The 25,880-nt window shown below is 48.2% G+C and overlaps 1 protein-coding gene across 2 annotated transcripts; it reads right to left on the bottom strand.

The window, feature by feature from the left end:
* Positions 1–3,938: 3,938 nt before the first annotated feature.
* On the bottom strand, positions 3,939–25,542 carry VCP (valosin containing protein). Of its 2 annotated transcripts, XM_086770086.1 has the most exons (17): positions 25,367–25,535; positions 20,304–20,415; positions 19,743–19,915; positions 18,236–18,378; positions 17,149–17,279; positions 15,302–15,433; positions 14,758–14,860; positions 12,840–12,973; positions 12,450–12,585; positions 11,283–11,395; positions 10,501–10,665; positions 10,268–10,390; positions 9,003–9,215; positions 6,388–6,696; positions 5,304–5,459; positions 4,780–4,934; positions 3,939–4,385 (listed from the first exon to the last, which is right to left on the bottom strand). In XM_086770086.1, exons 1-17 carry the CDS (start codon positions 25,381–25,383, stop codon positions 4,280–4,282), a joined length of 2,421 nt encoding a protein of 806 aa, XP_086626212.1. In that variant the 5' UTR covers positions 25,384–25,535; the 3' UTR covers positions 3,939–4,279. The 2 variants fall into 2 exon arrangements, with proteins under 2 accessions (XP_086626212.1, XP_086626213.1); XM_086770087.1 differs by lacking the exons at positions 3,939–4,385; positions 4,780–4,934; positions 5,304–5,459 and adding an exon at positions 5,522–5,705 and having other exon boundaries at positions 25,367–25,542.
* Between the last annotated feature and the right edge of the window lie 338 nt (positions 25,543–25,880).

A 25,880-nucleotide genomic window follows, 5' to 3' on the forward strand; every position in this document is an offset into this window, starting at 1 on the left:
ATAATACATATATATATATAGAGCTCAATAGATAAACTCTGCAAGGGTTTTTTTTTTCACTGCCCATTTAGGGGTTCCTGGCGTGCTGCACCCTGACTTTTTTTTTCTGAGGGGATAGTTCAGCCACATGAACACCAAGCCCATCACTGGGCAGGGGATTTTTTTTTTGTGTGTGTGTGTGTGTGTGTAGCACAAGTCTGGGTGCAAACGCAGAGCCAAATGTGAGCAGAGCTGTGGGTTTCACTAGTGTTTGAGTTCAACCTTAGGGTTTTTAATAAGAAGAGAAAGGCATGTGTATATATTTTTCTACAGGGACGATTCATTCAGGAGGTATTTCTGGACATCAGGGTGGAGCTGGGAGGCGCATGAGGCAGTCTGCTTGGTGGCTTTGTTTTAAAATGCTGTATTTTTTTAAAACCTTTGGATTTCCATCAGGAGAATTTTTATATTTCTTACCTTTCTCGGCCCACTCTGCCTCGTGCCACTTTTTTTTTTTTTTTTTTCCCCCAGGAAAGGGCTCCTACGGAGCAGGAGGTGCATTCGACATGGCTTTGTACAGCTCTTCCACCGCAGCACCACTGAGAAAACCCCTGCCACAAAATTCCCCCTGCCCTGAGAATCCCTTTTTTTAAAGATAAATCCATGACTTGAAACAGGGGTCTTTTGGGGCAGAGGGGTGAGCGTGGGCTGTCCGTTGGGGCTGAGTGTACAGCTGTACAGTCTGTCATAGGGGGCGAGGAGAGCCATTAGGCCCTGCTTAATTAATCGCCCAATTTGGGGATGCCACTGGTTCCCTCCACTGGTCCCTGTGGAGTTTGAAGTAGAGAAAACCTGATGGACACCGTGAGCGAGAAGACAGGCCAGCGCGCAGATGCAAGCTGCTTTGTTTTTCTCAGTTTCAATAAGACCTGAATGTTTTATAGTGGGGTTTTTTTTTTTTTTTGTAATTTTTTTTTTTGTAATGTCGGTATTGAGAGAAAAAAGAAATAAAGTATTTTAAAAAAAATACACATCCTCGAAGCGTGTTGTGCTGTGCTGGCACAGGCAGCGGGGATGGGGATGGGGGTCAGTGCCAGGCTCACTGCCCCCTCCCAGGCCACAAAATCACCGTGCTGACCCTGAGGCCCAGACAGCAGACAGAGCTGGGAGCAGCTCCTGGGCTGGGGGGTCAGAGGTAGCACAGCCCCCCAGCCGTGCAGGCTGACAGTGCTGCCGGGGATGCCCCTGGGATAAGGGATGCCCTTGGAGCAGGAACACCCATGGGAAAGGGATGCCCATGGGGTGGGGGATGGCAATGGGGAGGGCATGTCCATGGGGCAGGGGATATCCATGTGCAGGAGGGATGCTTGTGGTGGGGGGGACCGGCCTGTAACCCCAACACCTTGGCTGGGGAGGGGTCCCCCATCCTGCACCCACCACGGCTGGGCTGCAGCCCCTGGGAGGTTGCGTGGCTGCAGGGCTGTGGAAGGGGGGACGTGGCTCTGGGGACACAGGGGGAACCCCAGGGGGCAGAAGCAGAAGTTGACCATGGTGGCAACGAAAGTGCTGCATTCAGCTGCTACCCTCGCTAATCACACACCACCCGGTCTGCAGCACCCTCCTCTCCCCAGCAGCTTTGGGGGGTGCCCAGCACCCCAGCAAGGTGCTGGGTGGTGGAGGAGGGTGCTACCGGAAGGCTCTTGCCCCTGCAGCTACCAGGGGTGTCTGCTGGGGTGCTGATCCCTGGAAAGGGGCACAGGCTGGGGCCAAACTCAGCCCCCCGTGCCAACGGCTCTCCTGGGGTTGCTGGGGGTTTGTGGAAGGGGGGCCCAGACAAACTCCCCAGCTGCTGCAGATGCTCATTTGCCCTCAGCCCCCCAGCAGGTTTACACTGCTCCAGGGCAGGGGCAGGCGCTCTCAGAGCTCCCATGAGTGCTTTTCCCAGCAGGAGCTACAACCCACAGGTGGCAGGGAAGAAAGATGAGGTTTGGCAGCCCTCCTCCTGGATTTCATTAGTGTTTGCAATTAGGAGAGGCAGCAGGGGAGATTTGGGCTGCTGGGACCTGGAACATGCACCCCACCATCCCACACCCTCCTTGTCCCGGCCTCCACAGCAGACAGAGACACTGGGATGGATCTTCCCACAGCGCTGGCTGGGTGGGGACAGTCCCAAACTGGGAGGAAGAAACCCAGACCCTGCCAGGGCTGAGGGAAAGTCCTGGGGAGTTCCTAGGGGAAAGAGCAGCCCTTTCCCACTTCCTGGCTGGCCAAAACCAGGTGGTTCCCTCTTCCACCGCCCCAGCTGGCGCTGCCTTTCATGGGGTTTGCGCTGGTAAAGCAGCGGGACGTGAAAGCAAAGCCAGTGCCCATGTCCCCACAGAGCAGTGGGGAAAAGTGCAGGCAGGAAAGCAGGCTCGGAGTAAAAGTTTCCAGGGGGCAGTTAACCCCCCAGAAAAAAAAGTGGATTTGTGGCAGGGGAAGCACCAGCCCTCCCATCCTCAACCCCGCTGCCGCAGGAGGCGGTAATGGCCGGCGTCCGCGCAGCAGCGAGCAGCAGCATTTTCTCTCAGAGGTGGCACGAGGACAGGGTGAGCGCTGTGCCCGCAGAGCGCTCTGAAGTAGGACAGAGCACCTGAGCTGCCCGCCCTCCCTAGGGGCCTTCGTGGCCTCCTACCCCAGCAGGAGGTTGTGCTATTTAAACACAGCGTTCCCAATTTCAGTGCCTTTCTCCCCACTGCTACGCACAAGCACCCTCTCATGGATAGTCCCGTCCTCCTGCCATTTTGAGCCTCCCCTTGAATCTGGCTGGTTTGATGGAGCCCTCCAAGATCTGCCAGGCTTTGGGGCAGCAGCTCCACCACAACTCCTGCCAGGAGGGAGGTTACCCTCTCCAGCCCCAAAGGCCTGGAGCACCCTTCTGCCAAATAATCTGCATTTAACCCTCTTTCCAGAAACCCCTCGCAAAAGCTGCCAGCACACAGCCACTCTGTGTCCTACAGCCATCATCTCAAACAGCCTCCCCCCGGCCTCAGGGCTGGGCCGTATCCAGGCTCCCACCCCGATCCTGTGTGCACGACAGAACCAGACTCGGGGCTTCTCTACCAAAAACACAGAGAAGTACAGCAGTAGCACATTTTTCAGTTCAGAGAAGGTACATTTTTTTTCCTTTCAGACTTGATATGATGAAGAAATTTTCTATGAGGAGGCTGGTGGAACACTGGAGCTGGTTGCCCAGAGAGGTGGTGGATGCCCCATCCCTGGAACCATTCGAGGCCAGGTTGGACGGGGTTCTGAGCAACCTGACCTGGGTGGAGATGTCCCTGCTCTTGCAGGGGAGTTGGACTGGATGGCCTTTATAGGTCCCTTTCAACCCAAACCATTCTATGATTCTATCAAAATAAACCACGGAGCAAGGCAGTAAGGTAGGAGATGTGGAAAAGAAGAACCATGATCAGAACCAGACTACCAAGTCCAGGGCACAACACAGTGCCAGGTGGCACCAGAGATCCAAGACTGTCATCAGGTACACAAGGGGACGCATGAAAAGTTGTGCCAAAGCTCCCCTCTTCCCTCATCACAGTGGTACTGCGCTGCACCACACACACCAGGGAGCCCAAGTGCTCCCTTGTGCCTGCCTTGGCGCAGGGGGCACGAGACAGGGATCGCTGGAGAAGTCCATTGCTGCTGAGGCACCAAAGAAGCAGGAGACCTGACAGCTCACAGCCAGATACCTGCTGCCAGGCTCTCTTACTCGGTGCTTTCTGCCAAGCCAGGGCAGGGGAGAGACAGTGCCAAACCGATTTCTTCTGTCAACGAGGGCTAGGAGGTGTTAGGAACGAAGAGCAACCTCGTGCGCAGCAGGGAACCGTGCCCGCAGATGGACTCCACCAGAGCGAGGAGTGCTCAGACAGGCTGAGAGACCACGCCAGCACCACACAAAGGAACTGACGGGGTCTGGCTAGAGTTTTGTGGGATTTTTATTAAATTTTTTTATTATTTTTGTGGGGTTTTTTTTATACAGGCTAGCGTTGTACCCTTTGCTAAAGCTGCTGATTCTGCCACAGAAACTAGAACAGAAATTTCTCAGAAAGTCGATTCCCCTCCTTGTTAAATTCACTGTCTGCCTCCCAACTGAACAACGGTCTGGAAGTGTGTTTGCAGAAAACATTCCCTGTACAAAGTCTGACGTGCAGCTACACTGTTCTGACTGAGGAATGAAGAAGCCGAGAGTCCATCAAACATTGGATTTTTCCCTGTACAACGTGGCCTGATTTGAGTTTGGTCCACCGAGGACAGCGAGTTAACCGTAGAGATCATCATCATTGTCTTCACTGTACACGTTGCCTCCGCTGCCGCCTCCTGTGCCTTGGCTCGGACCGGCACCGCCCTGGTTACCCGAGGGAAACCTGTGTGCAGTGGTGCAGAAGGGGAGAGATGAGACACTGTTTAAAAGCTTCGTGCAGCTCAGCACCATCCCCTCCCTCTGCGTCAACGCCCTGGCGCCAAGTACGACAGGCAGGAGAAACGGGATGAAGCCTTACGGCAGGTCACGGAAAATGCTCACGTGGCTGGTGGATATTAGAGAAAAAATGGTTAATGGACTTCAGGAGCACTAACAGAGCAGCCACAACCGACCTGCAGCACAGCCTACACCCGCTACGTTGTGTGCTAGCTGCGGTACAAGCTGGGAAAGTGGTGGAAGAGGGGTCTGTTACCCAGAACACAGCAGAAAGCTGCCTCGGTGCTCTGCTCTGGGGCCAGCTGAGCCATGCTGCCCACCCTCCGCTCCCCCAGGGTTACCTGAAGCTGCCAAAGCCACGGCTCTGCTGTAGAGTCTGTGCAAACATCTCGTATTTCCTGATGTCGTTGTCACTGACAGAACGGCGAGCAAAGCGCATAGCCTCCTCAAAATGATCCCTGCGTATCTCGGGAACTGGGTCATCCTCCTCCACCTCCTGCAGCAGGACAAGAGGGCCCAGGTGAGCTGTGTGCCTGAGCTCCGCAGCCCCACGGTCACCCACAGCCTCCCTCCTCCAGCCTGGCTCCTCCAGCACCCACCGAGGCGGGGACTGGAAGAGGATGCTGCAGCAGACCATGAGTCAGGGCTGCAGCAGAGCCTTTCTGAGCAATGCTGACCACGAGGCACTCCAGGAGGGCCTCAACCTCCCACAAGATAAGAATAAAGTGCTCCAGCTCCACACTCTTTACAAAAGCCCACTCATCCCCACCCGAGGATTACAGAGAGGAACACATCACACCTCAGTCACAAGCAGAGGTGGGCTGCCGGCCTCATGGGCAGGGAAAACTCAGAGTGCCCCACTCACCATGGCAGAAGGGTTGGTCTGCCTCTCGCGTTCTCGCCTAATCTCACTCTCGATGGACTCACGGATGGCCAGTTTGCAGGCACGCTGGCAAATTTCTGTCAGGTCTGCCCCCGAAAAGCCATTGGTCATTTTAGCTAGGAAATCCAGGTCAACATCCTAGGGGAAGGAAAAAAAAAAAAAAAAAAGAAAGAAAGAAAGAAGAGAGGCCTCTCCTTAACACCTTAGACCTCAGATGACAAAGAGGCAAAGAGGTGTCTTTAGATCCCATGGTATCAAGATGTTGCCTTAACTCTGGCCAATTTTGAGAAGATCAGCTGTTAAGGTTCTTGTTTCTAGGAAAAGTTAACCACACCCTAGGGCAGGCCACACTTCCCACAGATCCAGTAAGAAGCCGTGAAGCAGCTGTAAATTTGTACAAAAGGACAAATGTACTCGTTTTGTAAACAAGGAGTCAAATGAAAGACTCTCCGATGAGAAATGAAGATAGGGCACAGGCAGACGAAGACAACCAACCTCCTCCTCATTTCCCTCAACTGAGGGTGTCGTACTGCAAGCTTTCCTTCCCAACAGTACCTAAAATGCTAAACTTGGCATAAAAAAGCTTGAGCTCTCACCTGACATCTGCTTTTCTGCGATTCAGTATCAGTTAGTTGCATTATTGCCTGCTCCCTAGACAAGGGACATAGCTCTTGCCTATGATAAGAGTTGAGGAACAATTAACTGCAACAGTTCCTCTTCAATTTCCATTTCCCACCCCCATGTTCTACATTTACTTTTCTTTCAGAATACAAGAATCCTCTCCATCTTGCCATAACAGGCTTTCCTGTTCCCACACCGTGGGCAGAACTCCACTATGTGACAAAGACCTGCTGTGCTTACGCACCGACAGCCACCTTCGTTGATACCTAGCCTCAGAGCTCAAGCCTCTCCCTACCTCTTAATTTCCATCCTTCAGGGACTGAACGTTTCCCAGCTCTGTATCGCACCGAGCAGTCAGCAGCCCTCTGCTCTGTCCCTAGCTTGGGATGAGCACGTGCAGCAGACAGCAAACCCAAGTCAGATGCAGTCAGGGGGCAGATCCTACCTTGGCAACTGGCGATTTCCTCAGGTTGGCCTTAAGAATAGCAACTCGGGACTTCTCGTCAGGCAGGGGGATGTAGATGAGCTGATCCAGGCGGCCAGGGCGCAAGATGGCTGGGTCAATGATGTCTGGCCTATTGGTGGCACCAATGATGAAGACGTTCTTCTTGGTGGACATGCCATCCATCTCTGTCAGGATCTGGTTGATGACACGGTCTGCAGCACCACCACCATCGCCAATATTCCCACCTCGAGCCTTTGCAATTGAGTCTAGCTCATCAAAGAAGAGCACACAAGGGGCAGCTTGGCGGGCCTGCAACAAGCAAACAGGAACAATTACTCCATGTTAATACCACCTGGTGATTTCACACTGATTTCACACTAAGCCTAGCCTACCATTAAAGCAGCTCAGATGAGTAACAGCACTGCTGCTGCAAGGAGAGCCTGGCAGGAGCTGTTCCTGAACAGTCTCCTGCCACACAAACCCTCAGATAAATTCTCCTGAACAAGCAGCTACATTTCCCCAAAGCTTGGAGCATGGTGAACCAGGCAGAAGGGTAGCAACTCCAATGCCTAGGGGGAAAGCTGAAGCCAATTCATGTGGACTAGAACTCTCTCTGCAAGATATAGGGACACCACACGGTTATTTAGGTGCTCAATTATCAGTAGGCAAGATACATCCAATTGTGTTAATTTTATTGGGGGGAGGAGGAGCTGCTATGGTGGCAGCTTCTGTAAGACTTGGCTGGGCCTAGAGCAGACCCGCTGCTGGCCAGGGCCAAGCCAATTTGTGACAGAATGTTCCGTGATAACACCTCTGCGATAATGTATTTAAGAAGGGGAAAAACAGGGGAAAAAAAAAAAACCCAAACCCAAACAAAACAGAAGAAGATATGAAGAAGCTGAGTGTGGGGCACAGAGGGGGAGGCATGAGCCTTGCAGGCCTCACCCTCTGGCCTCCCGCCGGGCGGCCGACTGGGCCCAACTTGGCCCGGCCTGGCTGCAAGAAGTGGAGAGGAGATGAGAAGTGAAGAGATCCTGAGAGGCGTCTGCCTGAGCCGGTTGTGAAGAATTTCTGGTGAGAGGAACGGCTGCAGATGCCAAGGTCAGTGCAGAAGCAGGGACAGCAGTAACGCTGCTCCCGGCAGAGATTCCCCTGCAGCCCGTGGTGCAGCCCGTGGTGAGGCCGGCTGTGCCCCTGCAGCCCATGGAGGCCCGCGGAGGAGCAGAGATCCCCCTGCAGCCCGGGGAGGACCCCACAAGGGCCTGCAGTGGGGCAGCCATTCTGGAGGGACTGCACCCCATAGAAAAATGACCCACGCCGGAGCAGTTTCACAAAGGACTGCAGCCTGTGGGGGGACCCCATGCTGGAGCAGGGGAGGAATGCGAGTTCTTCCCCCGAGGAGGAAGGAGCAGTGGAAAGCGACATGTGATGAAGTGACCACAACCCCCATTCCCTCTTCCCCCCTGTGCCGCTCAGGGAGGGAAGGACGTAGAGATAACGTTAAGCCCAGAAAAAGGGAGGGGTGGGGGGAGGTTATCTTGTTCTCTGTCTCATTATCCTGCTTTGGTTTTAATAATAAACAAATAGTTTTCCCCAAGTTGAGTCTGTTCTGCCCGTGATGGTAACTTCAAGGATCTCTCCCTGTCCTTATCTCAAACCTCGAGCCTTTTTTCTTACATTATCTCTCCCTGCTCCCTCAGAGGGTGGGGGGAGTGAGAGAGATACTGCGTAGTCTGGTCCCGAGTGCGGCTAAACCACGACACCAATGGAACGGGGAAATCCAGTCACTGTCTTCAGCTACCTAATGGGTAGTTATAGGGAAAAGGGAGTCAGATCTTTTTTCAAAGTGTACAGTGAAAGGATGAAAGACCACAGGCACCAACTGCTGCAAATAAAATTCCAGTTAAAAAAAAATAAGGAAAAAAGTAATTCACAATGAGAGAGCTCAAACACTAGCATACAGGCCCAGAGAGGCCAGGGATTCTCCATCCTTAGCACAAGCTCAGAACACAAGGTCCTGTGCAACCTCATCAAATTTCCAAGTTATCTCCCTGCTCTGGATCAGATGGCCTTTGAGGTTCCCTCCCAACATAAATTTTTCTCTCTCCTTCCAACTTTGCTCTTTCAGCACATTCCCTGATCATAAGAGCAAGGATTCTCAGGATAATCCATGCAGATACCTTCTGAGACAGAAGGCCACAGGGCAACTGGGCAGCAGGAACGAGCTCCCTTCTAAGAGATGTATACTGCAGGACAAGAACCCATTTGAAAACCCGGAGATGGTGATGGCGAATGAGCTGTCAAGGTAAGTTTTCAGGGATGTGGAGGATATCTATGCCATCCTAACGCTAGCGTCACTGCTAAGGCACTGGGGCACTTTTATCATCCTGTAACAACAGGAGCAAACTGCAGCCAGAGAAGAACAGTTTAAATAGCTACATTGACAGAGAGGATTAATTTCCTTACATCAGGAAAGCAGCCCCTGCTCTCAGTGCAAGTGGGGAAAACACAGAAGAAACAAACAAGAACCAGGCCAGTAAGACAGATGCAGTGGAGATAATGTTCTGGGGGTACCTCAGCACAAACACAGCACAGACAGCAGGAGAAACACCCACCTTGTCAAAGATCTCGCGCACGTTGGCTTCAGACTCACCAAACCACATGGTGAGTAATTCCGGCCCCTTGATGGAAATGAAGTTTGCCTGGCATTCGTTGGCAATGGCTTTGGCCAGCAGTGTCTTACCACAACCAGGTGGCCCATAGAATAGAACCCCTTTTGATGGGGTCATACCAAATTTGAGGAACTTGTCTGGGTGCTCCACAGGATACTGCAGGAGAACAAAACAAACACCTCTTGTGATGAGCCAGAACATGTCTGAACCTTGGAATCACAGAATGCTTTGGGTGGGAAGGGACCTTCAAAGATCATTTAGTTGAATCCCTCTGCCATGGGCAGAGACATCTTTTACTACATCAGTTTTTTCTCCTCCTACTTGGAAACACTACCCAAGATTTCTGACAGGTTAAACACAAGATCCTGCCTGCTCAGTGCCACTGGAGTTTTTAAATGGACACTGGTTTGAAAAGCACTACAGCTAAATTGAAAAGCTGCCCTGAACAACCTATTTATCTCTAAGAACTGAGTACCAGGTCAGGTAGTTTTCCAGCACACTTGACCCCAACTTCACTCTGCACTGCAGAAGCAAAAGGGAACAGCTCATTATCTAACCTATTCACTCTGCCCTCCAGAGACAGGCAAGGTGTCTGATGTGAGCATTTATTCTCAGCAATGAGGACAGAGATAGGTGATGATTTCAACATCAGAAAATTAGACTGAAAATCAGATTATTTTATTCACAGACAGGATGTTTCTACAGTGCCAACAGAAAGCAGGAACATGCCAAACTCAAACCATCCCAATGCAGCCACAACGAGCATCCACAGACCAATTCATGACTTTTTGTCCCAGTCTCTCCCTTTGTAAAAGGCTTTACAAATACTTCTCACTTGACGCTGATGGGAAGCCCTTCAGAGGCTCTCTGTCACTTTCTGGCATATAAAGCCACCACCTAGGAGGACTCTCAGCAGTGGTCCCGCTGTTGGTCTCCACTTAAGAGAAGTGGAACTGCTGCTGTTCCTGCACGTAGCACAATACCCACCCAAGATGACAGTGTAGACCGATGCTGCTTCCCAGCACCTTCCTCTCCAAGTTCACTAAGATGGAACAGCATGGTATTTTTAGTCCATCATAAGCAAATACCACAAAAACCTCTGCATTCACCGTGTTCAAAGCCCAAACTGGAATCTGAAGTAGTTCTGGATTTTATTATTGTAATTATTTTTCAAGCTGGCTAGGTAAAAATCTGTTGGAAATCCTCACCTGTACAAGCTCCTGGAGTTCTCTCTTTACATCTTCTAGACCACCAATATCTTCCCAGGTAACTTGTGGCACCTCCACCACAGTCTCTCGAAGAGCAGAAGGGTTGCTCTGGCTCAGAGCCCACTATCGTTAGAAGAAATGGTATTACATGAATTCAAACACATTATGTTCACTTACTTCAGATAAGCAACTAGACATTGCACCCAAAAGAAAGAGGGGCGCTCCTGCATTACCCTGAAGTCATCCATGGTCACAGCCAGCGAGTTCATCACTTCAGCATCAATAGTTTCATCTTCTAGGTCTATGAGATCCATCTTCTTTCTGATAGCCTGAAGAGCAGCTTCTGAGCAAAGAGCAGCCAAGTCAGCACCAACATGGCCATGGGTCTCGTTTGCCACCTGAAAGCAGAGCACTGACTATGACTCACAGGGATACAAGCACGCGCTCTGCAAGGGCAATGCATGCTCTGGTCCCTGGGAGCTACAACAAAACTCTGGGGGACAGGAACATCGGTCCTACCACATATTGAACAAAGACACTGCAGTTCCACCTCCTACTTGAGATCACAGCTGCAAGTGGAGTTCAGATGCTGTGCAGAAAAATAGCCCTCAGGACTGCAGTTCTTAATTCAGGACAGAGATTACAGGAACCATCCAGTTGACGTGGGGTGTCCCACATCAACAGCTCTGTCAGTGCTGTTTTCAGGCTCACTTTACTTTTCAAGAGAATACCACAGCAAACAGACCCAGGACAGTGCCAAGGCACTTCCAGAGGCGACTGACAGACATCTGTTTCACTTAGCCACACCATTCTTAACCAGTGAGTGAGGACTTTTGATCATTGGTAAACTAGTCAGAAGGACTAGCCCACAGATCAGACATTCATCCAGTTTCACACTGCCCTAAATGAGCAACTACACTTACATGATCAAGCCTTAACAATCCTTCCGCTAAAAAACAGAGCATTGGGAACATCTGCGTGCAATGACAAGCTTTCCTAATAGCACATTACTCACCTGTTCCAGATCCACATCATCAGCCAGTTTCATATTTTTTGTGTGGATCTGCAGGATCTCCAGGCGCCCGGTGGCATCTGGGATACCAATATCTACCTCTCTGTCAAAACGACCTGGGGAGTACAAAACATATGCTGAGCTGCTGATTCTGTGAACTAGAGGAGCTGCAGTTGCTGCCTTCCTCTGACTGAACAACATAATGACAAGCCACAAACACATACGATTTCAGAAAATGCCAGAGCTTTGGGTTTCTCTGCTGCTGTGCTGACAGATGTTGCAGAGTCAGACTAGAGAAGGAATAAAGGCTTTAGCCATTTAGGGAAAGTGTATTAACTAGAGTTCAAGATTATATGACACAGAGGACTGCTTTGTTAGTAACTTTTTCAGGACTTCATTTTCATTAAAATACGCTTCCCCAAACCAGCATAACACGAGACACTTTTGTTTATTTCTACCTTTGTGTCCTCAGTACAAGAGCCCGCAAATATTGAGACATCTAATTTTTCAGAACTTTCACAGCAGTACCCCGGTGGTGAAAAATATGAATTGTCCCAATATCTGGAGAGCTAGGAAATCTAGGTATTACTGCAATATTAACTAAGTCACACACACCTATCATTTGCCTCTAGCCATAGCTGTGCATTCAAATGCCTCCCTATACATTTAAGAGGTTGTTTTCCCCTGCACGCTTGACTGGTTTGCTATTACAAACTTTACCAATTGGTCATACACCAGACATTTATTCACACTGCAAAGTTTCAAAAACCTGAATCTCAGAAACTACCAGACTTCTCATCAATAGAAGAAAGAGAAATCAGACAGTTCAGAGCCTTCCACAACCTAAGGCATGGACATCCCCTTAAGCATTTACTCCTTCAGTGTACCCTGAAATAACTTCACCTAATACAGGCTAGCACACTTTCCCACTTCGAAGTATTTTCTTTTTTTATTTCTACAAGTTTTAACCTAACACAGCACAGGAAAATGATACCAGAGGCTGGAAGACTAGAAATTAATTTCAAACAAGCAGCTGGAGACAAGTCAATAGTTTATGTAACACACAGAAGATGTTTAGTATTAATTTCTGCTCAATACTTCCAAGGCCCCTGAAGCATAGCCTGTAACAAAGTATGTGACACACAAAAAAGAGACAGCAGTCATGGTTACCGAATCGCCTGAGTGCTGGGTCAATGCTGTTAGGTCTGTTTGTAGCTGCCATAACAATCACGTGTGCTCGCTGTTTCAGGCCATCCATGAGAGTCAACAGCTGAGACACTATGCGACGTTCCACCTCTCCATGTGTCTATGGAGAGAGAAAGCAGTGGTTAGACCAAAAGCTCTAAAACGCAGCACAGGAGCTAGCATGGCACCAAAGCAGACAGATACAACAGCCGGAAGCTGTTAAGAAATATCGTGAACTGTATCCAATTCCTCTCAAGTCCAACTGAAATCAAGCATTAAGTCAGATACTGCTTTACTCTGTAGTCAAAGGCAGATATTCACACCAGCAGCTACCAAAAAGGACATACTACTTTATTTTCTACAGGTTTTCTTCACCTTCTCTCTCTTAGGGGCAATGGCATCCAGTTCATCAATGAAGATGATGGCAGGAGCGTTCTTCTCTGCTTCTTCAAAGGCTTTCCTCAGGTTGCTCTCAGACTCACCAGCCAGCTTGCTCATGATCTCAGGACCTGAAAAATAGCAACACTGTGGTTCCCAGAACAGAGGCAGCTAGCCCCAAAGCATGCAGCTGAACTTTTTTAGTACAACATTCATATGGGAGGATGTATTTCAAGCCAAAGCAAATACTATCAACCGAGTTCACTAGATTTGCAGCTGAACAGGCAAGAACAGCATGCAGAATTACTTTCTATTATTCTGGTCTTTACTCTAACAGAATGCAGCGCTAGTCAATGAGCTACCTTTAGCTGCCTCTTTCCTTACCCTATTTCACACTTGGTGAGCTTCTCTGTAATGTGCCACCACACATTGTTAATGCCAGTCCTAGCTTGTAAGAGAAGCAATCAAATTATACGGTGACAAATTATCAGGGTAAGAAAGGAAAAAGCTTTAAGATACTGAAGCTGCCTTTAGCTTACATCACACAGACATACATTTACCTCTGTAAGATCCTATAAACGAGTTTAGAATAAACTCAACAAAACAAAACAAACCCAAAACCATCTCCTCTCAAAGAATAAATAAAAAAAAATTAAAATGTGTAAGCACAATCAATCCCAGAAGGAAGGACAGTATTCCTCTGAGATCTCCTACAATTGCTGGCTGAACACTAGTGCAGGCTTACAGGTTTATTCTGATTTTTCCATCACGCTGATGGGAGTGGTAACGAAGAGAAAATATGCTTCTACAAGATCCAAGAAAAAGAAACCCGACCCTCAAGCGCACAAAGCTGCTGGCTGACTGAAGCTGCAGAGTCACTGGTGCGAGAGGTACTAAGAGTGTTTCACTACAGGTAACACCAGTTCATATCAGCTCGGTCCACAACACTGCCTGCAGCTCCAGGCTTGGGACGAGCAGAGAACATAACACTACTTCTGACAATGTTATTTTTGTTATGCAATAGAACTACAAGTGTCTAAAGAAACGGATGGCTCATTAGCATTCAGTGACAGCTTCCACACACTTTAGGAAGTATGTGACAAGGACGGCATATGGTTAAAACCAGCCTATTTACGTCTTGTATCTTGAGACACAAAGCAACTCGCGTCCTAGCTGCTGGTTACTGCTGTGCTGTCCTGTGCACCCCTCTGCTATCACCCCCATGGGCCTAAGCGACTGAAATCACAGAAGCAAAGCAGCCCCCCTTAAGTACAAACGTTCAGTTACTCCAGCACAGACTGTAAAATGGGACAGAAAAGCAGCAAGGGAAATTCAGGATCTCGTTCCCTACTGGACATAAATCAGTAACCACCTCAAATGCTACAGGTGAGAGTTATCAATAGGAGGTTCTGTCACGTGCAGCCAACTCCCAATGTACCATTACAGCCTTCAGGAAAGATTCTCCCAACTAATATTACATGAAACCAAACAGGTACTTTACTTGAGGGAAAAAAGAAATCCACAGCAGACCAGATTCTTCTCTGAATGGAACACAGTTGCAGCAACAGAAACAAGTGTCCTGCATCCATATACTTAGAATAATCTCACCACTTCACTCCCAGCTCTGCCCTCACCAACAAAAATGAACACACAGCCAGCCAGACTCCAAGTCCCTGTGTCGCAAAGCTGTCTTCCAACCACCCTGCTACAACATAATCAAGCTTAAGGGAAGTGCCACTACAGATGCTTCCACACAAAGGGCCTTCAAGTGTCCCCAGAGTCACGCTTGAAAGAGCTAAGAAAGGATATCAGGGAAACAATGTGGTTCTACAGGCCCTATTAACATTATTAATTACCATAAGATGGATGAATGACCATGTAGCAGATCTGGGGCCAAAGCAGCCACAAAACCTACCGTTGATCAGGAAGAAGAAAGCTCCCGTTTCATTGGCCACTGCTCGGGCAATCAGTGTTTTACCAGTGCCAGGAGGACCGTACAGCAGGATCCCACGTGGAGGCTGAGGACAAAGGCAAGAGACTCAGGTGGTGAGCTAGTATCTGAATGCCTAAGTAGCTCCACAGTGAAATTGCAAGCATTTGGTAAAGCCAGTCCGAAACTGTGATGCAAACTAATTCAACAGCTGCCACTACAGCATTGCCATCAACACCCTTACTACTTTGCATGACACACAAATAAAAACCTTGCCAGTAACTGTCAGTGCTGATTCAAAGCATCACGCTGCTTTACAAGTTGCCAGTACTTTTATCTGTGTCCAAAACATGTAAGGAAATACTTTCCTCATATCAGTATTAAGAAAAAAAAAAAAACAAAAAACAAACCAAAACAAAAAACCAACCACAAATTACTTATTCCCCCCAAATGCCTCACAAACCTCTGACATCAAGAGTTATCCACAAGGGCAAGCCCATTCATCCACCTGGTGCAAATGGCGACTTACCTTCACCCCTATGGCTTTGAAGAGCGCAGGGTGTCGGAGGGGAAGTTCCACCATCTCTTTGATTTGAGCCAGCTGCTTCCGGCAGCCACCAATATCATCATAGCCCACTTCATTCAGCGACTCCTCCTCATCCTACCTCGAAGGAAATGTATTAAACATCTGAATGAAAACAACAGTTCAACAACACCTCCCAGTCTACAGAAGCCAGGAATCTGGGCTTCTGCGTGTAGTAATTTCTTTGCTGTCTTGAGACTCCCACTTTCAAGTCTTCCTGGTGTCTTCTACAATTGTTTTAGCTCTGTCTTCTCAGACATACAAAGGGAATTGCCTGCACCTACCTAGATCTCACTGAAGCACTCCCTCTTGATTGACAGCCTGTGCTGCTAGATTCCCTACAGACTCTAGCGCAAAACAAGGTCTGTGACCTTCTGGTGTGGCTAACAAAGACAGCAATAGACAACGAAGCTCAGTATACTTATTCCTTAAACTGTAAGTGATATCTCTAACTACTTGACATACCCCAGCTATCAGTTCTCAGATGTGTTTTCTTTTGGGATTGACTCAAATTAAGAGAGACTGCTAAGATTCAGACAGTCCAATAAGATCACCTGTAACAAACTCCTCCACCATAGCTCTACAGCATCCGTCAGCTCAAGGCTGTGCAAACCTCTACTGGTCTTAGTTATCTGTAACAGTAGGTCACATTAAAATAACAAAATAACACAACCTGGAATCTCAGATTGAGCTCAGTTCAAGCCCTAAAACACAAGGAATACTACTTCACGCAGATCACTCAAAGTCTGGCCCTATCAAGTGCTGAAGGTCTCCAGGTTTGGAGATTGCTGCCCTCTCTGGGCCCTTTTTTGTAATATCTACTGGGAATTCCCCTTGAGCCCGTTTATGCCACTGCCTCTAGCTCTGTCCCTGGGCACAGCTCTAAGAAGAGCCTGGTCATCCACCCCGTCCTATCAAGCTGTTGCCAGTAAGCCTGCCCCTTCAACTCTCCTTCTCCAGGCTGCATCAACCCATTCCTTCAGCCCCTCCTCATTCATTCTGACCTCCAGCTCCTCATCATTTTGGTGGCCTTGGCTGAACTTGCTCCTAACTGTCTCTGCTGTGTCCTGAAGAGTCCAAACTGGACTCATCCAGTGCCAAGACACAGTCTCACAAGTGTCATAGAGGTGAATTTTTCAAAAGGCACTCATCCAGATTTGCAGGTAGCAAAAAGGCACTTACTTTATGAAGTACACAACCACCTTAGCTCATTTCTCTGACATTTCCTACTCTGTAACAGTAAGGTGGCCAAGACCTGACAGACAAGCCACTCAGGCTTCCTCAAGCTTCACATACTCAAGGCTAGATACCTTAAGAGTCTGGGAGGGGAAAAAAAAAAAAAAATTTAAAAAATCAACCACTTTGAGATCTAAAATTTCTCACTAAAAAAAAGCACTAATTGCTTTATTTTCATGTGGCATAAAATTTAGCAACATTGTAAGCCCCTCCTGCTATGGAACAAGGAAACTTTGGAATTAAAAGATGCATCTAAGTCCAGTGTGAGACACCTGGAAGCAGATGCAAAACCAGCTGATGCCAAAGTATGGCATCTCATTAGCAAACCTACGAACTAGTGCTTTGAGGAAAGCATACGAGGAAAGACACTGAAGTACATTCCTGAGTAACTTCAGCAGTAGCTTATCTCCTGAACTCGGGGTTTCTAACCATTATGTCCAATACACAAAATGTTAAAACAGGAACTTCAAGCACTGGTGCTCTCAAGGACTGTCACAGAGACAGATTTCTAACAGAGGGGATTCAGCAGGAGAACTGTGTGGCAGGATTCTGCTCACCTCTCGTTTGATGGGCTCTCCTTCACAATGGATCACCGTGTCTGGAGCCACTATGCAGTACGGACTTGGATCTGTCTCCACCACTTTGAACTCCACTGCACGCATCCCTCCACGCACCAAGAAAATGTCACCTGTAAAATTCCACATTTTGGTAGCCTGCTGCAACTGAGGTCTGCAAAACACTGACCCTTGTACTACCAGCAGCCCCAGTAGACAAGGAAGTTGCTGGCTTTTTTAACAGTGCTCTGCATTTTAAACTCCAGAGCTGCGTGTACTGTGACTACTTGAGCACTGTTTAGATCCGCAGTAGTTAAAGTTTCAGATTTCATCCAGTAACAAACAGCAAACAAAACCAGCAACCAACAGAAAAGAATACTCTGCCTAAATACAAAACACAAAGGCAAGGAATCACATTTCTTTTCCATTCAGTTTCAATTTAACATTTCTAAAACAGGCAAAAAGCCCTAACTTAATGAAAATTCATTTTGAAGTTATAACTAGTTGTTACCAGTTGCAACCAGTTGCCTCTAGAAGCAGAATAATATGTAATACTGCACTACAACTCCTGACTAAAGTGGGCTACAGAAGCTAGACAACTTCAGTTTGTGTTTATTAGGACCCATTTGTTCCAGCAGAAGTGCCACTAGCACAACTCCAAAAGTGCCTTTGGTCTTCTAGGCACTTTCCCAGTTACTAATCAAATTACTTTGAAGAAGTTAATTTAGTCAAGGTGCCAGCTGGTATATTCAACCAATTGATCAATATGCAGGAAACTCCCCAATTCCATTAAGTGGTAGTAACGTAGTTTAATGAAGTTTTCTCCTGAGTTTTTCTGACGGTCTCCCATCTCATGTAGCAAAAAAAAACCACAAGAGAACTACCAAGGTGCCCTGCCAACCAGCAGCAGCAATCACCCTTTCACCTGAAGATTAGGAAAAAGTTTCTCAGCACCAGCAAAATCTCACTCTATAGACGTCAGTCTAAGGCTTTGTGGAGATCTGTGCAAGCCTCTAGAAATTTTCTTTATTCAGCCTCAGGACTAGCTGACGCTTGCTGCCATCAGGACTTCAATAACAGGCACTATTACCTTTTCTGATGGGTCTGTATGCTTCCAGGAAGTACGGCTTGAGATAGACCTCAAATAGATTCCCCGTGATCCCTTCTACCGTGTCATCAATTGGCAGCACATGGATACGTTTGCCGTATTTCACATCTGGGCAAGGCTGGATGCTGCAACAGAAGAAAACTCCAGTTAGCCACACCATGCTGGACTTGCACTCGAGCCTGGAAAAGACAGTGATGCCTCTTCCCAGGCCAGTACAAAGGCCAGAAAGCATCCTCCAAAGCCCTGGTGAGAATTCCCACCTGCTTATGAACACTTCAATGCTGACAAGGCAAAAAAATCACACCCATCAAGAGCTAATCTTCACAACATACACTTTCCTTCACTCCTCTTAGCCCTACCCAAGACCACTGGGAAGTTTCATACTTTCTTCATACCTCCCTGCTCTTCTGTAGCCACCCTCACCATCCCCAAGGCACATTCACAAGTTACTAACGCAGTCTAAAGACCTGAGAGAGTCATGAGCTAACTTTTATTTCAACAACGAGCTACTGCTGAACCACCTGCAAGGGAATGGGAGCTGGGAGAACCTCTTTGTTCCTTCCTCTCTCTCACTTACTACAGAGACCAGAGCCCCTGTTCCTGACAACCTTGATTCTGAGCAAAGCAGGAAGCGATTAGCGCGTGAATCTGGATTTTCGCAGAAACTAGGCCACAGAAAGTAACACAATAAGCAGTTAAAGATCAGCAAGAAAAATGCTTGACGGCAAAGAGGTGTGAAAGTTCTCCGACCCTCGCAACAAAGGTAAGACAATTGGTAATGCATTTGGAAGGTTGAGAACCACCAGGGACACAGTCTTGGCAGGGAAGGGAAGAGCACATGCTGAACTGTCACACTAGAAACTACTCCAGCAGTAACCTCACATCAGATTAAAGTAAGGATTCCCCTTTACTTTAAATCCACAGACTGGCTTATAACAAAAATAACAAAAATTGGAATATAAACATCCTTCAGGGATTTTCAATCTTGCTGTTTGACTGCTTCACGTTTTTGTCACTCATTTCTAGCAACTTTTAACTTCTGTTTGCCATAGGGCATCTCAGGTACTATGAGATCAGTTACAATGTTGCTTAACACCTTCGGCAGTTAACACTGTGAACATTAAAAATTCAGACAAGAAAAATTTGCAAGTTCACCTGACAATGTAAATTTGGGAGGACGACTGTTAACAACAGTGGGATAAATGAACCACTCAATTTAATGACAGGACCTGGGCTCATCAAGGTCCTGAAGAGATTACAAGAATCTTCAGCAGAACTTTTTACTATTGATCTGACTATGCATACAGCCAGAACCACATGCAAAAATAAACTGAGATCTCTGATCCTGAAAACATTTCTGTCATCTCCTTTGTAAGACATAAGAATACTTCCTGCAGCCCCTGCCTCTGCTACTGACTTAATCAACGCAGAGTCAGCACACAAATTATTTAAGCAATCCAAAGACAGGCAACAGTCAGCGAGTGCTCACCTGATCACGTCACCCAGGCGCACTCTCAGGTTGTTGCGAACAACCCTGTTCATGCGAATCTTCTCATCTGAGCAGGTATCATCTGACAGAACAATGCAGACCGCTTCTCTCCTCTTCTTTCCTTTTAGCAGGACAGTGTCTCCTCTAAACAGCTGCAATTCGTCCATTTTTGCCTGTAAAAAGTAACAGCATTAGAATAAGCTTTTGACAAAACAAGAACTCAAGAATTTGAAGGAGAGTTACTTGACTTTGGAGAATTACATCTTGGAAGTGACATACTAAATCCACAAGGACACAGGCTCCCACTATGCTGGTCAAGAGCTAGTCCTGAAGCTAGACTAAGACACAAGTTCTACTGAATCCTGCAAATTGAGAATCAAAATAGATTTTATCATGGAAAAGTGTTAGGAAACGAGACAAAACAACCCTCTCCCACTAAAAACAGCTGCAGCTTCTGACACAAATACTTGGATTCATGTTGCAAAGTTCCATTTCAAGTTAACACATGGCAACAGCTTGCAAATTACCAGATTAAATGCTTTGCTTTTATAGATAACATACCTGGGACAGTGACACAACACTGTTATCTTCATTGATGGCTTCATCAACAATTAACCGATTGGGCCTGTTCTTCTGCTTCAGAATAGCAGTCGATAAGTCATCCGCTTTAGAACTGGCAAACAAAAGAGAAGTTACAAGGCTGAGCAATACTGCTGCCCCCTTTCCAGCCACCCCCCTGTTTCCATCTCCATCTTCTACAGGTTTCTTTGATGCCTGGTCTTTTGGAAACTATACTTGTCTGTAAGAGAAAGAAGAACATTCTTCCTAGGCACCAATTGCAGGAGTTCAAAGCACAATGTTTTCTGTCAGTAAACAGAACTACTTTACTAGCCTCAAATGGAAATAGCTATGAAGCTATCTATGAAAAGAAGTGGTCAGTGACATGTTGCTGACTGTAAGACGTTTTGCCTCAAAGAATTAGTCAGACTCATCTGAAATCACATGTAACCACTGCCACTGTAACAAAAGTTCAAGTCTATTTGGTGTCAAATCCCAGATAAACAGGGGAATTAAAGGACAATGCTGCAGCTCCCCTGACAGGAAGAGTTGTAAGAGTTCAGCCTGTCAAGGCCTATTAGTTAAATCTAGCAAGCCAATAGAAATATTCAAGTGCTCATGAAAAAATGAGGTTTGCTTTTTAGGATATAAGGACCTTTTTAGGACACAAGCACCTTTTCAGGATACCTTCACAGGAGTGACTGCAGCTCTAGCCTACTACACCACAAGAACTATGTCAGATAATTCTTTTGCCTGGATAAAACGGAGGAAATCAAACAGCAAGGAAATGGGAGAAAGGCAGATTAAGTCATTTCCTTCAAAATCTAATACAGCCAATAATTCACTTCATGAAAGAAACATGAATTTGAACCAATGGATTCCTGCAGACCTCTTGAAAGTTGTATGTTAGCCAGCCACAACACTGGCAGACTGTTGTAACTTCCCTTGGTGGGAGCCTGACTACTTTCTCAAAGTATTCCGGATGTGACAGTGTTTAAGGTCGGAATAGAAAACTTTGCACAGTTTGGTTTGATTCCAACAAAGAAAAGAAAAGAAAGTCTTCCTTTGTCCTAAATAAGCAACAAGAACCAGCAAAGAGTATGAAGCCTTGTGGACAATGGTGTTGGCCATACACTTTGGCTCCATTTCGCTCTTTTAGGGACAAAATAACCAGAAGTAATCAACGCTTGAGTGGAAGTGGCAGAGCAAGGAGCTACACAGCACAAATGCAGACCGTGGCTGCAGTGCGTCACTTGGCACGCTCACTGCATTTTTAAAAGTACATCAGAGAGGAGTGGCATACCTACAGTGTGATGTTACCCGAAGTCCCCCCACACCCTCAAGATAGAGCTTTTCCCAAGATGGACTACTGGCTCCCTTTGCTGACATGTAAAAGGGGGAACAATACCATGCAAGCCTATGAGGGCAGCCAGCTTGTTTCCAAGAGGTTTTCAAGCTTCGCGTAAGCCCTGGTAACATAGGAAACATGTTGCAAATGACAGACAACATTATTTTAAGTGAACAAAAAGAGAAGTTGTAAAGGATGTCTTTTCTGGACTGCCAGCACTGGGAAAGTTGCCTTTTTCCTATCTCCACTAAAGAGTGCAAGAGGTAAGAAATCAACATGCCATCTCTTTCAACACGAGATGTTACAGATCCATTCTCTGAACCCAAAAAGATAGAAGAAAGGCTGCTGGATACATCCAGGAAGGAGCTGATGAATTCCACCTTCAACCTAAAATGTGGTGTTGGTAGAATAAAAAAAAAAAAAAAAAAAAAAAGCCTGTGATTTCCAGGAAAACCGAGAGAGCAGAAAGAAAACTGAACTAATATATTGTCAGGACAGACAGGATCTTGCGATTGAAACAGTGGATAAAACCAACAACTTACTTGGTAAGAACCTTGCCTCAGCATTTCCTGGACACTGGAAATTTAGCAGGTAGATTTTAAAACTTGAGCTAAGGGATAGCAGAAAGGAACAATACACCCATTTAGCCTGTTCAAAGTGTGAATGTAAATGGACATGAATGAATCCAGAGGCCTTTGATAAGAAACCTGTCAGACCTTAGCCTCATAAAGAGTCACTGAAACTGAGTGGCTGTCCCTCGGGATACAGAGACTGCCATGCAGCCTAAAAAACAGTTGAGGACACAAGACAGAAATAAATGGAAGAGGAACTGGGCAGCAAGTGGAAGCTTGTGGACCAAAACTGTCAGCTGTATATAAATCTGGAAAGAAAGTTCAGGTACCTCCTGACACACAGCAGCGCTAAAGAGCACAGCAAGAGGTCCACTTGGTTCTGCTGAATGTAAGAAAAAAGTTTTAGTACTGAAGAACTGAATCCGCAGTTTCCTAAGTACGGAGGGCTGAATCAATGCTGTCAGTACATTACTGCACTTAAAGCAATCAAAAAGCTCAGAGGCATTAAAAATGGAATGAAGGTGTCCAAGAAACAGCATGCAGGCATCTAAATGTGCAGGGTCAGCTTCAGTTATCTGACCTGACAGTTCTTCCGACAAAGAAACAAAGGTGCTACGAAATTACATCTCAGCGACACAGGAGAGTGATTGTTACTTCTACCAACAAGGGCAAGAACTTGGGGACAAGGGCAAGCTCTACCCATCTTCCAGTAGCAATTTAAAATATCATCATCATCCCCATTTGTCCTTGCTGCGTCTCTCCTGGGGGCTCCTCGCCCTCTAACAGAGATGACGGAACAAAATATGTCTGTGCACCTCAGCCAGGCTCAGACAATACCCAACATCTGTGCATGAGAGCCTGAACTGAAAACATCAAGCAGGAAGGCCTAAGGCATGGGTTAGGGCTCCCTCCTGCCAGCTTTCCTGCGCGTGCCGGTAAAACTTCAGTGACAGACAGCTAACCTAGGTTAATTTTTAAAGCTCCTCAATGATTTTCCCCATCAGAGAGAGCCTGGTGCAAATCCTCTAGATCATCTCCCCTACTCACCCCTTTTGTCAGCTCCCTCACACACTTTACCCACTTTCCCTCTCGCTCCTTTTTTTCACTGACTCAACAAAGAGATAAACTGAACACAAAATGTAGATTTAGAGCTGTTTTGGAATTAAAAGTAAATTCCAAGCCTGCATCAAGCCTGCCCCTTGACAGAGGCCAGAAGTGAGGACATGAAAACCCCAGCACAGCCAATGGCCAAACTTGCACACAAAGCGCAAGACGTCAATAAAACTGAAGCAAATATGTATTAGCCTTAAAGACCAACAATAACGGGCTCCCCGTTCCCGTCCTCGGCCCCCTTTTCTCTCCCAGTAAAGCAGTCCAACAGCCCCGTTTGGCACACGGAAGGGGGGGAACACAACTTTTTACAACTTACATCACTTCATTGTTTTTCCCCTGTGTCAGAGCTCCCCTCCCTCGTTCAGCATGTGATAACACCCAGACACATTATGGTGGATGGTACGAAGAGCGAAAGCAGCAAGTAATTATCAACTAGAAATTCTTTTGAAAACTTCCAATTTCCAAAGCTCCACTGAAACTAAGGAAATAAGTTGTTCTTGTAAGTCTGCGCTAAAGATAGGCACTGACTCAAACTGATTCCAGCTGCAGTAGTGAAAGTGAAAACAGTCATGCCTTCCGTACGCTGGTGTGACTTTATCAATGCCCTCGTGAACTCACCTCTGAGATAAAACCTGCCAGCGGTTTCTTACCACTCTGAACATCCATGCTACAGACTTAACTGCTAGGTATTAAAAAAGAAAAATCCATGGAACATTTTGTCCATTGAAGCAAACAAGTGAGGTGCCTCACGATTGCAGCCACTTACTGGAACTGCAGATGACAACTGAGTGGTGAGTTCACACCTGTGCTCGACACGCCAAGTTCTCAAACACTGCTCCAGACAGGTAAGCACACGAAAACACAAATTCCTTCAGAAACCATGCTCTCTTAGCTCCTGCAATGCTACTCACTATACTAAAGCTCAATTCAGCAAGATGGCTGCCAACAGCATTGACTCAAAAAAGGCAACTAAAAAGTAACTGTTGTCCAGTGGCAGAGTAACTTTTGTTGATTTCTGTGTGGTGAAAATAACTCTACTAAAGTAGAAATTTATTTTTAAGAAACCTCACTCAGGTGCAAAACACCCCTCTGGGACAGACACTTCCACTAGAAGCTCTACCAGGGACACTGAACTCTTGGCACACCTTGCTGGAACTCACTTAGTAGGATTGAGCAGGTCTAAATATCAGGAGTTGCAAAAGAAAAGAAGAACATAAACAACAGCCACTAAAGGGACCAAAAGTGACTCTGGCAAGGCCAGAAAGTCACTTCAAGCATTCTTGCATTTGGGAAATTTATCTTTAGGTTCTATTTTTACCCCTCTCAAGGGGCAACAAAGTGGCTTGAGCATGTGGGCTGGGAGCCGAAAGAGCGCTATTACTCGACACATTTTTGAGGCACACGAAAGATGATCCTCAGCCTGAGACTGAAAACAGAGTGAGGTAAGACACCAGAGACGAAAATACAGCCGACCGCCTCAGCTGCCACCGCGGCCAGCCCGGTACAACATGTCTGCCTCTGCTAATGCCAAGTCACTTGCTAGCCCCGGCCCCAGGGCCGCTGCGGGGAGGCAGTCGGGACACCCCGCTCCCCCCCGGGCTGGAAGACAAAGCCCTCCCTGGCCGAGGCCTAGCCCAGGCGGGACGGCCCGGGCCATGCCGGGGCACGGCTGGCAGGCGGCCCGGGGCGAGGGCACGGCAAGGGCCCAACGGGAAGCCCAGCCTGGCCAGGCCTCACCACCCCCCCCCCCCCAATGACTCGACACTTCCCGGGGAGGCCCGGCCCGGGGCGGAGGGGGTGGGGGGGGGTGGGGGGGTGCGGCGGCGGCGCACCGGGAGCGGCCCATCCTCCCTCCCAACACCGCCTCCGCCTCTTCAGGGCCTGCATGACACAGCGGGATCCTGGGACGGATCGGGCCCGCGCCGCCGCGCTGAGGCGAGGTCAGGCGGGTGAGGCCGGGCCGGGCCCAGCGCCGCCGCGGCGGGGCCTAGGCCGCGGCCTGCCGGCGGGCGGCCGGGGGGCCCAGCACTTACTCGGATCCCGAGGCCATGGCGCTGGGGGGGAAGGGGCGAGGGGAGGCGGGCGGCGGCGGCTCCTCAGGGCTCGCGGCGGGTCTCCGGCGGGCGGGCGGCCTCGGGCTGGCGGCGGCGGCGGGCGACTGGTTCAGGGCGCTTCGCGCTGACTGCACCTCAGAGCCGACTCATCGGAAGGGGGAGCGCCGCGCCGCCTCGCCTCGCCCTGCCTAGCAACAGCATGCGCTGACCAATCGGAAAATCCGCCCGGCCAGCGACTCAGCCAATGGGAGAGGCGGAAGCGGCGAGGACGAGCGGAGTCGGGGGGGGAAGAACTGGCCTTCTCTCTGCTCCGCCCCGCCCCTCTCCTTTTGGCTTCCCAATCGTCAGGAGCCAAGCGCGACAAGCGGCAGCCAATCGCAGCGCCGTCCCTGCCTTGGCTATTCTACCAGGCAACGCCGGCCCGACAGCCAATGGCAAAAATTCACCAATGGGAAAATTCGAGCGGGAAGTCCCGCCCCGACAGCCGTCCGGG

The sequence above is a fragment of the Chlamydotis macqueenii genome, chromosome Z, assembly GCF_036417535.1.
Source record: "Chlamydotis macqueenii isolate bChlMac1 chromosome Z, bChlMac1.mat, whole genome shotgun sequence".
NCBI lineage: Eukaryota > Metazoa > Chordata > Aves > Otidiformes > Otididae > Chlamydotis > Chlamydotis macqueenii.

Bases quoted from the DNA above. Each gene is read 5' to 3' on its own strand.
- VCP (XM_086770086.1), bottom strand. The intron at 10,391-10,500 runs GTAATGCAGGAG...TTCTAACGATAG, and splicing joins TGACCATGGATGACTTCAGG to TGGGCTCTGAGCCAGAGCAA. The intron at 4,386-4,779 runs GTAACCCTGGGG...CACTGCACACAG, and splicing joins CGTGGCTTTGGCAGCTTCAG to GTTTCCCTCGGGTAACCAGG.